Raw genomic sequence first — 18,218 nt, 5'->3', positions numbered from 1 at the left:
CCGCAGTCACACTTTTCTGAAGGTTGAGAGGAATCTCTGTATTTCAGCCCCCGTGGGAAGCTGCAGCTCGGAATAAATTGCATAATGATGGATTTTCTGGGAGCAGTTTAAAACATTGATCATGTGAGACTCTGACAGCCTCAGAAGTGATTTCTGTGATTGGTCGGCGAGTTATTATCAGACAGAAGTCAGTGTATCACAGAGACGATCTGGATTCTTCATGCTTACCCATGTCTCTGCTGGTCCTTGAGCATCTAAAGCACTTTATCTCTTTTCTGCATTGATTGTGATCCTGCACTGCTGATTAGCCATTGAGATTTTGTTTTGAATGAATTAGTATTTTAATCCAGATGTTCTGGTTCTTGCTGCAGACTGCCTGCCATACATCTGTCTTTCGTTCAGCGTTGTTGAGGAGAAATCTTTTCATGGTAAATCTTGAATTTTAATTCAAATTTGAAAAAATTAAATTTTGTCGCTTCAAATCGTCAGTGCATAATATTTTCAAGTGATGCATGAATATTCTCAATGTTGGAAATGCACATGAATTAAATCGTTCATATTCACCTATTCGTGATTGAATTTATTTAGATTTTATGGAGATTTTAAACTAATCTGGCATCTTTTTCTTACAAGAGTGCTTCTCCAGGTACCATGTGTGTCAGATTATTCTTGAGCGCCTTGTTCAGGTAGAGCCTAAATTTAGCCTCCGCTGTTGTGATCTGTGGCTAAATTCAGCCGCAGACGTCTGCCTCACTGTCCTGGTGCTGAGCTGAAGCTTCATTGCCTCTTATGGGAACTCCTGACTTATTGCCATCACTGGTGAAATCATTAGTATTCATTTTATTTCATTATAGCAGTAACTGCCTGTGTCATAACGGAGAACCTCAATGTGGTGAAATGATGGAACAGACATTTAGCAATAAGTAATCAATAGTTATTTGTCATCAACGATTCCCCCTCTATCAAGAATACAAGAGTCTTGTCACTGTGATTTATTGTCAGTAAAATTTAAATTGCATCTGTGTGTGCATCTCCAATAATTCGTCTCTCAGAGGTTTCCGCCACAGGATCAGTGCAGCTCTGATGTGTTTCTGCCTGCGGAGGCTGTGGAGTGCACATGTTGCAGGAAATCCCCGGGATGCTTTGTTCAACAAAAGCATCTCGTCTTTGCCCAGTGCACACAAAAACACACGCAGCCACGCTCGGGCTGAGATGATTTATGGCCAGCCATGTCTAATGGATTGCTTTGGCTCTTGAGAAATTATGAAAAGAAATTAATTAGCCTTCGGTGACCCTGCTGTCATTCTGCCCCCCTCCCTCTCTCTCACCTCTGTGCTCGGCTGCTTACTTTGAATGTAATTACAATCTAAATAGTCTGTGCCTTCCCGCCGCAGATTTCTCTTCACTCGATCGCTTAAACATTGTCATCTCATTACTGTACCGTGGTGACATTTAAAAAAAACCCAAACAAATAACCAAATAATTGTCGTGCAGAATTTAAGGGTTAAAGAACAGCTAATTGATGTAAATGACCTGTGTTGATCACATATCAAGAATGCTGAATAAATTCAGTCTGCTTCTTCATTATTACTGGCTTGTATTGAATTAGTGTCATGACAACATATTTATGCCTGAAAATGTTTTTCTTTTTTAATTAAGTCAGAAATGAACATTAAAGAGAGAAAATGATGATATAAATATACATAAATGGGAGTGTAATGTCATTATTACAATATATTCCTGCTGAAGAGGTGCAGATGACAACTACCCTTCCCACGGAGTCTTTGAGTCTTCCGAACACTCCAGCTGAAGGTAAACCAGTGAATGCAAAGTGAAAAGAAACATAAAGTGAACAGCAGCTTAGTTCCCCCTCAGTGACGGTTTTGGTGAATAGCTGTTATTTTCTCTCTCCCTCTCTCTCTCTCCCTCTCTCTCTTCTAGCTGAATTCACTCGGAGAACAGAAAGCCCGGTTCAGCCGAGAAGCGGCGGAGCCAGTGTTTCCTTAATGTGCGGCGGGAGAAAATTCACTCAAAATGCCTGCTTTAATTTCATGTCCTCAAACGCGTGAGAGAAACGCTTCTACAGCCTGGCGGAATGAGCTAAAGCAGCATGTAGACCTTCTTCATTTCAAAGAGGAAAACAGAAAGCGGTCTCAAAATTGGATTGAAATTATGTTTTGCATTTTTGGCAAGTGTGCGGCGCAGACGTGAGCACTTGGTATAAATTATTTTGCGAGTTCTTGTCTCCTGAGCCCAGAAAACCAGCTGGTACGAGACGGAGAGAGCGCCCGTGACTTCTCGCTGCAGAAGATGTGATTATGGTCCACTCCAAAATAAGTCTACACTTCACATCCAGAAAAGCACACAAACAGAGGTTCTGGGGCTGTTTGACTCCACAGCGGTTATTTGTGCGCGCGTGTGGCTTTGTGTAGGTGTCGTCACTCACGTCCCTTGATATATATCTTGACATAGCAAAAAAAAAAAAAAAAGCATCTTTTCTTTGAAAGGAGCTGTTTACAATCGGGAGGATCTCCACCCCCGGAGAGGTAGATAAGCAGATGGCAGGGACTTTGGGCATGTTGGATTCCTAAAAATACGTTGAAGTATCCTGAAAAATTATATTTTCTCCAAGCCAGTGATTTCTCATGATTCGCGGAGGAAGCCATCTATTTTCTACAGCTCTGTCTTTTTTGGGTCCGTCTCAGGATCACAGGGAGCTGGAGCCAGTCCCAGCTGACTGCGATGGAGAGCTGCAACCAGGACAGGTTCACGGCTTCGACACAGAGACGTAACGGCACCCACAAGTCTGGACCGTTTAGAGTGGAGAACTAACAAAACGCACGTCTTTGGACTGTAGGAGGAAGCCAGGATTAAATGCACAGAGAGAATGTGCAAACTGTGCACTAAAAAACACCCAGGTCTTCTTGATGTGAAGAAACGTATTCTTAATCCCAGTTACTTCACAGCATTTATTGCTTTGTTGTTGTTGATCTACGTGCCAAGTCATTGAATTCATCCCTTTACTGTGTGACTAGAGAGGATTTTACAGGTAGATTTTGAAGAAAATTAGAATATCTTTCAAAATAAATTATTTCTTCATTTATTTTTACTGTCATAGTTTATACACCAAAAAAATTTCAGCATTTTTCTTGAGTGAATGTGTAATTGAAGTCAGTTTAAGTATTTCTTTCCTGCCGCTTTTTTAGTCCCCAAAGTACTGTGCAGTAGTTTTTCAGGCTGCACCTGTATTGGTGATGGATGACCTTTCTTCGTTGATCCACGTGATTCTCAGCTCACGGTTTTCATCCTGTGGCATCACTCCAACTAACATCTTAGTTCTTTAAAGTCGGTGCAATTTTTTGTAGCTGCCTGGCTCTAAAAGCAGCCCTCCGTAAGTACTCAGAGTGGAGCGTTTAGCAGCTGAAGAGTTGTATTTTACGTAACAAGTTCAACATGTCACCTTGACGTGTCATTCATTATGTTAATTTGAGAATGCACTTGCTGCAAACAGGTCAATAAATCTTTATTGCACATTTCTAAACATTGGTTCAGGTATTTTTTTCAGCGTAACTTTGTGACATGGTTGTTGTTGACTGTGTCAGAAAGAGAGACGTTGAAACATGAGAGAGAAAGGAAAGAATGACTCAGCCAGCGAGACGACAGTGAGTCAGCAAGACAGACAAAGAGACAGAAAGAGGGTGAGCAGCACGGAGGGATTATTAGCGACACTGTGCAGGGATTAGGGAGCAGTGCCGAGGTCTGACACACCAGAATGTGATTTTTTGCTCTGGCTTAGTGTCACTTTTCTCTCCTTCACAGACTGTGGTCTGCTTAGCAGCTACACCCCGGCTCGCGGCCCGTCCGGGCTCACTCCTGTCACATCACTCACCTCACCTGCCTCCGATACTCTCTCCTTCTCCCCCGTCGAACACATTCTTCACAGTTTACCTCGCCCAGCTCGCGCTTTGAGGTGTCGGGTGGGTGGTGCCGTTGGAGCGCGGTCCCAATTTCTATGGATTTTTCCACACAGGATGCTGCAGCAGAACAAATCCGACTTGTTTTTTAGTTTTCTAGCTGACTGGAGATGATGGGCTCTGTATTCTTTCCAGACGAAGTGATTGCGCCGCGCAACTCACACATTTACGCGCCGGCCGAGCGCGCCGTTTGTTAAGCGATATATGTGATAGCTCTGTTAAAAGTGAATCGCGTGGTTTTAACTTGACTTCTTCAGCCACCGCCTCTGCCTCTGCCTCTGACTCCCTCTCAACCTCTCCTGCAGATCTGAGTTGGACCTGGACTATGACAGCTATCACGAGGACTACTATGACAGGTACTGTCAGAGAGCCACGCATGGCGGCTCAAACACCTTATTGCTTGTCTGTGTGTCACAGAAGGATAAAGCAGGAAGCCGGAGAGGGTTTTTCTTTATCCCGGCTGTCTCCTGTAGTTTTTCGCTTTCCGTCGGCGTCTGCTACACAGCTGCCAGTCATTCTGTCTCTGCTTACAATGTGGCCTGTTACTACCCAGCAGTGGGAAGACCACTAGTCCTACTCACACACTAGAACGCATCGAAATGTGTGCCCAGATACACTCCAGGGCCGTTTGAATGCACAAGAAAATCCATTTGATAATTCTCTTCATTATCACACTTTGCAGTGACTTGTTGCTCAGGTCTGTCTGTATTTGTGTATATATCTAATCTCTATTTCAGCTCTGTGAGGGGGAATAAAGCAACATTGTAATGATCTGTTTTTATATTGACAAAGCTAGAAATCTGAGAAAAGGCCCCTGTGACTCCCTCTTGAAGAGGATAATGTGGATTAAAGGATGGATGGAAAATGTGAGAAACGGCTTGTTTTAGAACAAAATGCAAAAAAAACCAACAAAAATCAAATTATGGATTATGAAGTGTTCATGTTTAATGGCTGAATTAATTGAAGGAGCTCTCATAGATGATTAAATGTGATTGTTTTTAAACAGCAAATCAGTGAAAATTAAACTAAACTTAAAATCACACTGACCCAGTGCTGGCTATGAAGCACACTGTCACATGTTTACCATTCCTGCTGGTCAGAACAGGTTCACACCAGCTGTACTCTGCAGTTAGAAACACTGGAATCGAATATGTTGTTTGGGACTAATCATAAACTCTTGGCTCGGCAGATCGTTTGCGTTGTGTGTGTATTGATATTTGAAATGTGTTGGTTGTTGGTTGGGTTGATGATGTACTTTATTCAGCTCCATTCAGAGTGGCGCTCTGTTATTAGTCATCCACTGAAATTGCTCTTAGACGTCCCTCCTCTCCCATCCTCACTTCGACACACTTCACTCAGCATATCGGGGAAAAAGTAGGATTGCAGTCGTACAGTGTGCTCTCTCTCACACACACAATAGAGCTTCCACATCATGTAATAATAACAATAACACATTTATTTTTTTCTCGCTTGTTTAAGACACTCAAAGACACTTTAAAGGACACGGTGTAAAAGAACAGGTGCCACATTCCTCTGTTTCTCTTTCATTTTCTGCTAACTTACTCCAAAAGCCATGAATTCTTCTTGACAGGCCACCAAGTCTCAGCCAAACCTTTATTCTTGTCTGAACACTGAAACACGTCTTCACTGAAGAACTGCATTATTTTTCTTTTGGAAGCTCGTTTTCTATACTTGAAAAGGTGAGAAATCCTAAAAATGGCAGTGCTTAAAGACATTTAGGTCATCACAACACTAAAAATAATACACCTCTTTACGCAGACTTACACGCAGACTGGCAGCTCCACCTTTTGAGGGCTCTCTTTAAGAGAATGCATTTCCAAGCTGCTACACAATAATTTCACTCTGGGATTGAAATATTATTTGTGTTCTATTGTATTTCATTTCATATTGTCCTGTGATCTCAGATCCAAACCCAGCTTGATAATCTCACCTTCAGTTTGTGGCGAGTCAGTAACCCCCATAAAACAGGCAGGACCTCGCAAGTATCTGCTCTCAGGGACTGAAGCCCTCAAAGTGATTAAAAACACACACACACCTATTTTGTGTTTTTTCTCACAGATGTGGATGCTCAGTCATCTTTTCTTTGTTTCATTCTTTCGCTGGGTTTTTCCTACCTCTGCATTTTTCCGTCTTTGCTCAGGGGGAACACTTCGCTGCTGATTTTCAATTTGTTTTTAACACAGTGCATGATTATTCCCCATGCTGTTGGCGAGCACTACTGGCAGCTGTGCGTGCGTGCGTGTGTGTGCGTGCGCGTGTGTACGTTTCCAGATGTATGTTTGTTGTCCCTGCACATCAATATGAGGAAAAGAGGAATGACTGTTCTTGTCCGCTGTCCTCTTGTGCAAACATGAAAGTAAAGTGTCTTTCAACACACAGATAACAGTCCAAGCTGACAAAGCGGCTTTCCGTGTGGGGTCTAATCCACAGAGACAAACACACCCTCACACACACACACTCGCACACTTTTCTGTAATCCTCACTCGTCTACCGTCTCTCATTGTCTGAGCTTCTATTCTCTGAGATGACACTTCAAAGCCGGTGTAACAACACATTGTCTATCTGCCCCTGCAAACTGCTCTAAAAGACTTTAAATTCCCATAAGTCTCTGGTCTCTGTGTCTCTCCACGCGGACAATGCACAAAGCCTCTAATCTGGCACACTTATGGTGGCCTAATACACTTCATCCTTACGTGGCATAGTGATGTGCGTGTGTCTGAGGCTATGCTCGATTCACTGTGAGCCGCCTGTGCGGCGATCTCTTGTGTCGAGCAGAGGAGGTTTTTCGCAGTGTGGGGCAGAATATGAAACAACGCAGAAAAGTTTTCAGGAAGCCAGACTGACGGGCTAACAGCTCGATCAGTAAATCTACATTACCACCCAGCTCCGAGCCCTTTCAGCTGACAGCTTGTCTCGCTGTTGCTGGCTTGTTATATACAGCAGAGGAGCTTTTCTCTCTCCTGGCTTTGCAGAAAGCATTTAGACAGTTCTCAGACTGTATGTGATCCAGAAATACCCAGATTGCGACGAGATACTGTTGGATTCATGTTGCCGCACAGAATCGTAATGTTTGTGAAAAAATTTTCAGAGTTTCTTTGCTCTGAACTGTAACTCCTTTGGTCGTTTTTCCATCTATGTCAAGGACTCTTTTGGTCATTTTAAGACTGTAAAAAGCTACAAAAATGAAAGCGTTCCCTCACAGGCTGCGGCGTTTCTGCAGCTCTGCCCGGCGATTGGCCGGTTTTGAGCCTGTAGCCGTCTTTCACCTGGTCACTGGGTCACTGACTATTCAGGTCACCCTCCGTTTTTTTTTTTCTTTTTTCAATCACACCATCATTTCTATTTGTGCCGAAGCACATGTGCACAAACACCCAGTGCCATTTTCTGTAACCACTATAGGGGTTGACTGCGATACACCCCCTGTCACCGGCACTACGAGCCTGGCGGGGAGCTATTGATTGGCCCTGACAGAACCAATTACATTCAGTGACAGATAGAGACATGGAGCTGTCCACAGGGAGGAGGCGTGAGTGAGAGTGAGACCGTTTCATTCGCTCACGCTTGATAGAAAAGAAAAGACAAAGGAAAATAGAATGCACATATTTATCCAGCAGACACCTGAATAACTACTTTTCCACATGTTTTGCTTCATTTCTTTCATTTTCAAACTTGTGCGATCCCGATGTTTTGACGGGGTAGGACCGGGACTGAAATGTGGAACTGTGCCAGCAGAATATCTGAGCTTTGGCGGGAAGATTGTTGTTTTGAACAAACATTTCGCATAATTGAAAGAAATATTTAAAGTCAGGGTACATGCAGCTGTATTAAAGGGACAAAACACGTCACAAGAAGGAGTAAATGAATTCAGAAATACAAATATTTCATCAAGGTTGGAAAACAAATTCTAATGTAGGCTCTGTGCCACTATTTTGGTATTTCCTTCTATTGATCCTTGATTGTTAATCATCGTTTTTCATGTTTTTCATTAATTTTACTGTTTTTACTGTTAATCTCATCTTTTCATTGTGCCTCTCAATTGTCACAGCACAAGTCATTTTGTCTTGATTTTGTGTGTCTTATAAATAAACTTGGTAAGTTTTGAATCTATTCGCTCTAAGCAATTTGTTTGAGTGAAGCTGAAGTGGCTTTTTTTCACGAAACAAACAGCACTTGAAAGTCGTGGCAGAGAATCTGTGGACAGCTCAAACTTTCAGCACTCAACACATCATGGCCACATATATATATATATATATATATATATATATATATATATATATATATATATATATATATATATATATATATATATATATATATATATATATGCTCAGTTTGCTCATTTTCACTAATATCCCACCAGTGCTTCCAGGCCTTTTTGAAGAGACTGTCCTCTTTGATTACTTCTGCTATTTGAATGTCATAAAATCATTGAAACTCTCGCTAATGCAGCCGAAACGCAGCTTGTTGCACAAATACAGTAAGATAACGAGAGGCTATTTGTAAAACTGTGTCTGCATAATTGGCAGGGTGTACGACTACCAGCGTGTGCCAGCATCCATCTCTCCCCTACCTCTGGGACCCAGTCTGGCCAAGCGATCTCGTTCCTCCTCCTATTCCTCCGGGCACAGACGCAGCCGAGACAGAACCCACTCAAAAAGCTCCAGAGCCCATTCCTCCAGTTCAGCCACAGCCAAGTGTGAGTAACACAAATTTGTTGCAGCTGAAAGTTGATTAATTTTTTTTTTCCCACAAACAGTTTGGTAAACCTACAACTGACTGGCCGTGCTTTCTCTGCTCGAGTTGTTTTAATGAAGCAGGTCCCAATGTGGGGTCCAGGACTCGAGCCTGAGGTTACAGACGGGACCCGGAGCTATGCTATAATAGGACACTTTCCAGAAATGAGAGCAGACCGGGAAAATTACATTTTATTATAATGTTAAAAGGTCCTGCTTAATATACGGCAGTGAATGTGGGTAAATTCAAAATTCTGTTTGGCTTCACTGTAGTAATTTTGACAAAGCAGAAATTAGATTGAGGGTCTGCTTCTTTCTTCAAAGTGACCCGAGGGCTCCAGAGAAATAATGGTTGGGAACCGTTGTGTTAGATGAATGTTGAGGCTCTCGTCAACCATGTACTGTATTTGGCATGTTAAAATGTGCAAATGGCCAAATTCAAAGTCACTGTATACTCTACTGTTAAAAAAAAATGCTTGCTTTTGTTTTTACCCTTTTTCATATGTTATATGTTTTCATATGTGTGTCTTTTTTTTAAGAAAATACTGTTGGTTTGATTGGATTTGAACAACAGGACATTTCCCAAAATGTTTTCCTCCATTTAAATGAGATTATTTGTGCTGAAGTGATTGTTGTTGTTAATCCAGTGTTTCCACTCGTTCGAGCGTGACGACACTGAAAACTGGCTCTAAAGACACGTTCAGGTTGTGCAGTTTCCCGATGTCACTTTCCTTTTCTCTCGCCGTGTCGCCGCAGTGGGGATGGAGGAGTTGCAGGTGATTAAAAAGGAGCTGACTCTGATAAAGACACAGATCGATGGGCTGCTCGACAGTCTTGACAGGATGGACACACAGAGGAATGACCACAAAGGTGAGACGCTCATTCAGGAAGACGGTGGAGGCAGACGAGTGCGAGATCAAATGATAGATAATCTATTCGCACATCAAAATCATTTTAAGGCAGACTCCAGCGCTATATGCCTCCTTCAGATTTCTGCTTGATTAGCTCCTTGAGTCACAACCCCAATCAAAATGATTCAGGATCTGTGCTGCAGGGAGGCTGGGGGGATGGGGACACACTGTACCGATCGAGCCGCCCCTACTTTACCTGACAAATCACTTATTTTTCCTTCAGTCAGGGGTTTTTGAAAAAGTTGATTTTATGGCGATACCTGCTCAAGTGGAGGCGTGTGCATTTTATGGTTGTGAGAAAATTATAGAACATGCTGAACAAACGGTGCAGCTGGAGTCTGTGACTGATGAGACTTCAGAAAGTACAAAAAATAAAATACAAATAATCAGCCAGTTGTGGAGCAGAAGAGTTTCTGTAGAGGGAAGAGGTGTTGCTGCCATCATGTGGATGTTTCCAGGTAATCACATTTGAATACCAGTGTCCTTCGAGTAATGATGAGAAACACAACAAATCTTCATTTCCTTTTCCCCTTGTCTCTAGTTGTGATAGAATTCACAGGAAAGTAAAACACACTTCACACCTTTTCGTTTTGTGGAAACTTTCTTCTGAATGTCTTTCATTGCTCCAGCAAAGCGTCCTGTTAACGGCAGTATTTTAACCTTGGAGTTATTATTATAATCATCACTCTCACTATACATGTTGTCGGTGAGCTAAGGAGTGTGAAATGTGTCCGGAGCACACTGCAGTTCAGCACCCACTGCGTGTGAGTGTATGAAAGTGAGTGTGTGTGTGTGTCTACTTTGGACGACCTTGGGCGTCCGATAACTCTCATCTTCATATTAATTTATCTCAAGCCCTCCTTGATTCCCTTGTCCCTCGCTATCTCGCCCGGCTGTCTCGCACCTCCCTCTCGCTTCCTCTTCACAGCCGTCCTTCATCTTGTCACTCCCACTCCTGTTTTCCGCCTCTCATCTCGTACAATGTCACCGAAACGTCTCCCGTCGCAGGGAAGTGTGTATTTTCTTCACACAAACATGACCTGTCGCATTAAACGTTATTCCTTAATCTCCGTGTTTGCGTCTGTCTCCGCCTGTGTCCAGGGTCTCCCCTGAGAGAGGACAGTCCAGCTGGCTCGCCGTACGCTGTGTCCGCCAGCAGTCCCGAGCACTCCCTGTCCTCCCTCTCCCCTCCGAGCTCCCGTCATCGAATCCACCGGGAGAACTCTGGCCTGAGGGAGCCGGACGACGACCACCACACGGTAAAAGCTCCTCCATACAGGGAACATTTCCTCAACAACGCCTCCAGACGCTGTGTGTTTTCTGTTCACTTCATTCCACATGAGCAAGCAGAGGGCAGCAGTGAAATAAACGAGCTCCCTCTTAACCCCCTGTGAAACCAAACCGACTCTGGGGACGTTCTGTTTGAAATTTACCCTCATATTCTCAACATTTGTGGAGTCCCTCTTTTCAGTCGTCGTGCAGTTTTTGCGGCATAAAGTGTCCGAGAGCCGGTGACCAAAATGTGGCAAAAGAATTCCGTGTTTTCATATTTGGTCATTTAATTAAATATTATTGAATATATTCTTGGAGCAGAGGTTCTCTCTTTAAGCAGGAATTAACATGTTATGGTAAAGTGGAGTGAAAGCAATGAAGTAAAGAAGATCGACATCAGTCCAAACCTTTAACAGCACAACAACAAAAAAACATGGGCCAGGGTGGCCTGAGCTGACTTTATCAAGCAGGAAAGTCTCCAATAAGCCAGCGCTCTCAGAAGAACGTCTTGAGATGGATAGATCGGGACCAGCGGCCCTTGAGGATATGATGGAACCTGTTTGTCGGGAGCTTCGTGTGTCAGTGGAAAGAAATGTGATTCTCCGTGAACTCTCACAGTAAGCCAGTGACGAGAACACTGGGTAAAACTGATCTGTCCTATTGTTCATGTCATTGCTCTTGCTGTCTGATTTCTAATCGGTTGGAGACAGTTTTACTGAGTTATTGTTGGGGAACCTTCATCTGAAGGAATTGTCCAGTTCAAAAGTGAAAAAATGCGTGGACTCATTTTTAAGTGTCACGGTGGAGCTGACATGGTTCTGATTTTTGTAATATTATTTGGTTTTATTGATCTTGCAACATTCATTTGTCTCCAGGGACTCATAAATGTGTGTGTACTATATTTGATAACCTAACCCAATTTCTTTCTTTAAGAGAAATTTTCCAAATTTAACAAGTCTTGATGTAATGATGGAGAGAAAATTGGATTTTATGTATTTATTTTCCATTATTAGTTTAAGATGGCATTACCTTGGTGTGGAAAATATTCATACAAGAATGAGCTCATGCTTGTATCTTCTAAACAGGAAAAGAAAAAGATTCCACAGCTGTGAAATGAAGTTATATGTGCATGAAGAAATTTCACTGAGTCATTCTGAGTTCGCATTTAATGAAATACCTCTTTGTTTCTCTCTCTCTCACTGTCCCGTCTCACCGTCTGTCTGCCTTTGTGTCTGTCACAGATGAGCAACCACAGCTTTGACCCCGAGGAGGAAATATGAAGAGAAAATATGAGAAAAAGACGTGGACTAAGTGCCAAACATGGAGGAAGAGAACATAAATCATCACGCTAACGCCCATATCAGAGGCTGAGTGTTGAGTGTACATATCATCCAGAGCGTTCAGTTAGAACACAGCAGTTTGGTTTTTGTGACAGCTGATTCTTAAATACTGGTGAAAATGACTTAGAAACAGCGTGAGAACTTTTTATCAGAGCTTGTTTGGTTGCGTGGACACGAGGAGCGCTGGTCATTTCGAAATCCAGAAGCAAAGTGATGAATTTTAGCTTCATAAACAAGATGAGCCATTTACACTTTATGAATAGACGTGTATGAACAGCAGTGTTCCTGTATAAATGAAGTTATTGTAGCATTACAAAATACTTAAACAGCTATCTAAACCAACACCAGGTTATTTGATGAACAGACCAGACAACACTGAACGATACACACTCTGCTCTTTCAACAGCTTCCCTTCTAATAAATAAAAACAAGGCATTGATGAATTAAAAATTATTTTCTCTTTGAAAATTCTCGCTAATATGATTTTTTTCATGAGTTAATGCACAATCAGAAACCAGTATATTAATGAGGCACCAACTATTTAGGGAAAATTTCACACAACTTGGCTTCAGATTCCATTTTACCCTGGATCTTATGAGCTCGTACAATCACACAGCATTCTTTATCGTGTCAGCGCCCCTCAAATAAACTCTTTTGTGATTTATTGTTTACACCCACATTTTCTCATTATTTCTAGATAAAGGAAGCTGCATTGTTATTCCAGGAGAAACATTTTCATCAGCTTCATTGGAGATTGTAACTGTTATATCTGCCATACTTTATGTACTCTGAGTGTATAAGATTGGGGGGGGTTCAAAACTAGATTTGCTCATATCAAAAAAAGCTTTGGTACTTCCTGGAAACTGGAGCTGTTGTGGAAAACTCCCGGTTGCTTCTGTTCTCGTTTGTTGGTGAGATTGGACGTATTCGCCAGTGTTTAGTTTCACTGTAAAGTTTTGACATTGCAGAATCAGCTTTTCTTTTTTTTTTTTTTTTTTCGTAAAGCAGTCTGGGGCTCCGGGGGAATACATGTTGGGAACTGCTGTATTAGAGGGATGTCAGAACTCTCTTCCGCCATGTATTTGGCACTTTAAAATGTGCAGAGGGCCAGGTCAGTCTGTGATATTGTGTATTATTGTATACTTCACTGTAATTGATGAACTGTCTGACTTTAATCTTGTTTTAGGACGTCTCATGTGTTTTTTAAAGACGATTCTGATGTTATTATAATTCTTATGGTCTGCCATGCTTTTGTTTGCATTCTTGAAATGAGCCCAAATGGAATTTCTCATTGTCACAGTAGTAAAAGTATTTTCATATTGAGTATAAACGCAGTCCGGAGGATGTGTGATTTCATTCTGTCAGACACACCGAGCAGACGCTGGAGACGTGTGATGCAATGGATCAACTTCAACAAGCGACGTGATTAAATCAAAATGTGTTCGAATGATTCAACTAAGTATGGAAGGCGCCACAGTTCTATCTGAAGTTCATATGTCATGAAGTTACTCACTTCCTGTCATCTAACTTGCACTAAATCTGTGAGGAAGAATTATCACACTTATCTGACCCACAGCATCTCCTCTCCACAGTGCTGAGACGATTTAACGAAAGGTCAGTCAGACCCTCGGGGGACTTGGCTGCAGCAGCATCCCGAGCTCTGTGTGTGTGTATATGTGTGTGTTACTCTCAGGGCACCGCTGTGTGATCCTGTACGTGATACGTGGACTGAACTCAGACTGCAGTGTTTTACTCCTGGAGCAAGTCAACCGTGAAGCACGGAAGAGACGGCACAATATGAACCTGTGTGTCAGAGACCAGCAACACAGCGAGCCAGACAAATATGATTAATAATTAATGTGGTTGTAAAAAGAAAGCAATCGAATCTTTTGCTGTATGTTGTTGTCTTTAGCACCTGATTCACTACAGTCTCTTTGGAAAACCACCGTGTCCCAGGAGAGGTGAATTCCAGAGGAAGGACGGATTTCAAGCTTTCACTTGGATTCTTCAGTGCAAAGACACCATGGCTTGATTTTATTCTATTAACAGAAAATGACAAGTTATTATATTTCGTTTAAACACAAATGCCAGTCACTAGTCCATGCTGTGTTGTAGGAGGTATCCAGTTGTCTCCCATGCTTAGCTCCCAAGAATTCATGTTTGAAAGAGAACACTATAAACATGGGGATTTATAAATGGGAACAAGCTTTGAGTATTCAGGCATCATGTCAATAGGAAATACAAATATCAGGGAACAAAAACCTCTGTCACTTTTAAAAATATGAACTGACTTGTGCAGCAGCCTGAGCCCCAGAGTAACACACTCCGATCATCCATTTGGTTCAAAGTGCTGAAAACAAAATGTGACAGGAGTAGGTTCTTGCACAACCAGAATGTTGTTGACACAAAGATAAGCACACGTGTACCCGAGCTCATCCTGAATATCGGCACACTGTGGAACTTCCTGAGGCTAATGTGCTAAAAATCCATTTCGTAAACCACACAATTACAGTTTTGTGCTAAAACTATTGACCTATTTTGAATTTCACTCTTCAGTGCACATGAGTGCATCCAGACTGCAGCTGCTGAAGGGTCATATTCTGCCTGAAAATAAGGTAAGCATCTAGTTTTTGAACATTTTTGTAATTTAAAAATACTTTTACGCTTTTACTTGCCACCAGTCATCTTTAACTGGAGAAGTTATTTTGCCATCTTGTCTAAAATATGCACATTTCTTGTTCAACATGTAAGTTACCTTCCTGATTTGGATGCCAAGCAACTTAAAACCAATTAAATTTAAAATATCCTATTAAAATAAAATTAAACTATGATTAACTGGTGAATTTCTTGGATCGTCTGTTTGGAGCTAATGCAGCTGTTTTAATCATTCTAGTCTTGTCAAGCACATTTACAGACTGTTTCTTTAAATGATAAACCCACAGTTTAAAGGAGAAGTTCTTTATATCTCTCTGAGGGATTGTTTGTAAACTTTGATCATGGTTCCTCAGATTCTCAACCTGTCTGACTCTGGTGATCCTGGGGCTTCCTTTGTGATAAATAGATTATTTAAAAAAAAAGACAACATGTGCTGTTATAAACCTTCAGCTTTATTAACATGGTAGGCCATAGTTTACTGCTAACTGAGCACATTCAATAAAACACTGATGCAATGTGCCAGACAACTTTTTTTTCCTTAAAGTAAAACCTCTAATTGTGTGTCTGATTTCTGCTTAGTGTTGAAATGTTTACTATAAAATCTCTGCTTGACCAACCAGAGTGCTCCAAAAGGTTTATAAATTGTTTCATGGCTGAATATTATGAGTATTTTTCAAAAATTCTAAATGTAACAAACCATGAAAAGTGTGAAATAGGTCCACACCAAAGAAAGGCTCTGTACTATTCTAACTGGTAGCAAATAGATAGGTCCAATGTAAACATTCAAATGCAAATAAAATGAAGTAAAAACTGCAATAAGAAGTCAAAAACGTACACGTTTGGTCGCAGTATATAGAATATGGGTCTTGAATTCACATCAACATTACTGAGTGTGTTTATGTTTCTTTACCATTTGTGGTATACTGTTCATTACTATTGTTGGTATACTTGTATTCAAGTATGTATATATTATCGGTTACCAATGGTAACGCCACCTTGTTTCAAATTTTTCGTTATGTAGATCCAAATCAATGAATTATTAGTTTTCATGTGTATATACAACTACGGAAGTGAGAATTTTTTCTGATTATATTATATTAAGGATAATTGGGGGTGGGATTAAATAAGTTTTCTTCTTCCCACTCTCTTTCAGGCATAATGAAATCTTCTGTTATTCAGTTATTTGTTCCATTGTTTATTGCTTTTGTTAATGTTTCCTTTACCTTGTGCATTATTGTACAGCAATTGCCTGAAATGAACGAATAAATACAAATACAAAGGAATAAAAAGAAAAAAAACACAGGCCCAAATTCAAACAAGGTGAGCCAGGTAAAAAAAAAAAAAAAAAAAAAAAAAAAAAATTAAATTCTTGAGCAAAATCATTACAAAGATGAACCAATGAAAATGCCTTTAAAGAAAAGTGAGTAGAACAATTGAGAAAAAAAAAGAAAAACGTTCAATGACGCTCTGATTCTTTTTTGGTTGATCTTTTGCTCTCAATAGTAACAACAGGTTTGCTGTTCTCCCTTCTGCATCCTGCAGACACCTGCCGCCCCATACGGAGGGCCTGAAATGTAAAAGAACATGATTACATGCTGACGGACGCTGATCCACTGAGAGTCTCTGTTTGTTTTCTAAGACACAGACAATGACAGGTCCTCCAAGTCCTCTGACCACCCATGTGCTGAACACTGGCAGGGGGGTCCCTGGGTCAAACATGGCCCTCAGTCTTTTTCGACAAAACCCCTCCAACAAGGCCTGGGAGTTGATAACTGCTGGGTAACAACATGACACTCATATAACTGTTTAAGGATATATCACACACTACTACAAAAGAAATAACTGAAATCATCTTGACAGGACGACTAATGACGATGGACGATGCCCAGGACTGATCACAAAAGAACTGTTTACCACTGGTGTTTATAAAATGCATTTTGAGACCGAGCAGTACTGGACAAGCATAGGAGAAACCTCATTTTACCCCTATGTGGAGGTGAGAAAAAGATCCTCATGTTATGTTTTGACTTGTCATAATGAACAGATTTTGTTTTCACTCCCCTTCTGGCCTTTATTTCCACCTAGTGTGACCCGAGCAGCCTGTTCACTTCTTTATCAAACCTTCTTCATGCTGATAGCTGATTTTCTGATCAGTCTATGTTGCTGTTTATCGCTTTGACATTTACTGTTTTGATGCAGATTGTCTTCACGATCACAGACCCTGGACAGAAGTACCATGTCCCTCTGCTGCTGAGTCGGTTCTCCTACAGCACCTATAGAGGGAGCTAGAGATCCTGAGTGACTCTGCTGACGGCCAATAGATTCACTGTGAGAGAATGACAACAAACAATAAAATCTCAACAAGACAATTCATGGAAGTACTGAACAGCTACACACGGGGGAGATTCATTGATTGATTGGAATTATTCTGCAATTAAACCATTTTCACTTTGTATATGACTGGCTGTCCTTACCTGCTGTGAAATGTTTCTTGAAGATTCTGCTGCAAAATCACTACTGTATTATTTCGTTGGTTTTGAATCACAATGTATATGAAATACACATTAATAAAACATTTAATCACATTTACTCTGAAAACCCAGCGGCATCGTGACATCAATTTGTTGTTGAAGAGTGGTCAAGATATTGACTATCATCATAAAGAGCCTACAAGCATTGACCTTCTTCTGGTTGTAAGTCCAACCAAAAAATCCATCTCACATTAAATGACTGCATCATACCTTGTTAATCAATATATTTGACATCAAATTGACTGTGATTTAATGTCTGGAAACAAAGCATTGAATTGATGTCCCTATAAAACTTCTCAAGTTGAAGCATTTTGGGATGGGGGCAATGCATTTCTGTTCACTCGTGCGGTTTGTGTTAGACCTGTAGTCAGTCAGTTCTCTGAAGCACATGAGCAGCTGCATAGCTGTGGAGATCGATCCAACCTGGGATGATTCATTTGAGAATAAAAATGTTTTGTTACATTTGTATGCTTGATCATTGAGAGAGAATTGGAAGAAGTATTGGAGCAATATAAATTACAGAACACAACGACTCAGAGTAGATGATGCAAGACAGATTACCATACAGTACTGCAGACACAAGAATTGCTATTTTAAAGGTCATGTGCATGAAATTCTGCAGAAATGCAAAGACCTTTTACACTGTTGCAATACAAGACGGTGCAGGATCTTTCCATCTTTCTGTTGTACAAGTTTGACATGGAAGCAGCTGCTGATGATCGTGCCGTGGATAGCGCTCTTGCCTCACAGTAGGGTAGTGTTCTACTGTTCACAGTAGAAG

The 18,218-nt window shown here is 41.2% G+C and overlaps 2 protein-coding genes across 3 annotated transcripts in view; both read left to right on the top strand.

Moving 5' to 3' along the window:
• LOC115388756 (heterogeneous nuclear ribonucleoprotein C) overlaps positions 1-13,593 on the top strand; it is a 45,633-nt gene extending 32,040 nt beyond the window's left edge. Inside the window, exons 3-7 of one of the 2 annotated variants that reach the window (XM_030092012.1) lie at positions 4,280-4,330; positions 8,522-8,691; positions 9,485-9,598; positions 10,741-10,898; positions 12,153-13,593. In XM_030092012.1, the coding sequence (XP_029947872.1) occupies positions 4,280-4,330; positions 8,522-8,691; positions 9,485-9,598; positions 10,741-10,898; positions 12,153-12,191 (532 nt within the window). In that variant the 3' untranslated portion in view covers positions 12,192-13,593. The remainder of the gene's footprint in view (positions 1-4,279; positions 4,331-8,521; positions 8,692-9,484; positions 9,599-10,740; positions 10,899-12,152) is intronic. The other variant, XM_030092021.1, reaches the window with a different exon arrangement.
• Positions 13,594-14,576: 983 nt separating this feature from the next.
• uraha (urate (5-hydroxyiso-) hydrolase a) lies at positions 14,577-17,858 on the top strand. Its single transcript, XM_030092609.1, has 4 exons — positions 14,577-14,866; positions 16,546-16,685; positions 16,767-16,902; positions 17,106-17,858. The coding sequence occupies exons 1-4, from the start codon at positions 14,813-14,815 to the stop codon at positions 17,193-17,195; spliced, it is 420 nt and encodes a 139-aa protein (XP_029948469.1). The 5' UTR covers positions 14,577-14,812; the 3' UTR covers positions 17,196-17,858.
• Positions 17,859-18,218: the final 360 nt, after the last annotated feature.

The sequence above is a fragment of the Salarias fasciatus genome, chromosome 1, assembly GCF_902148845.1.
Source record: "Salarias fasciatus chromosome 1, fSalaFa1.1, whole genome shotgun sequence".
Taxonomy (NCBI): Eukaryota; Metazoa; Chordata; class Actinopteri; order Blenniiformes; family Blenniidae; genus Salarias; species Salarias fasciatus.
The sequence above is the reverse complement of the archived record's forward strand: the minus strand, read 5'-3'. Positions and strand labels throughout refer to the sequence as shown.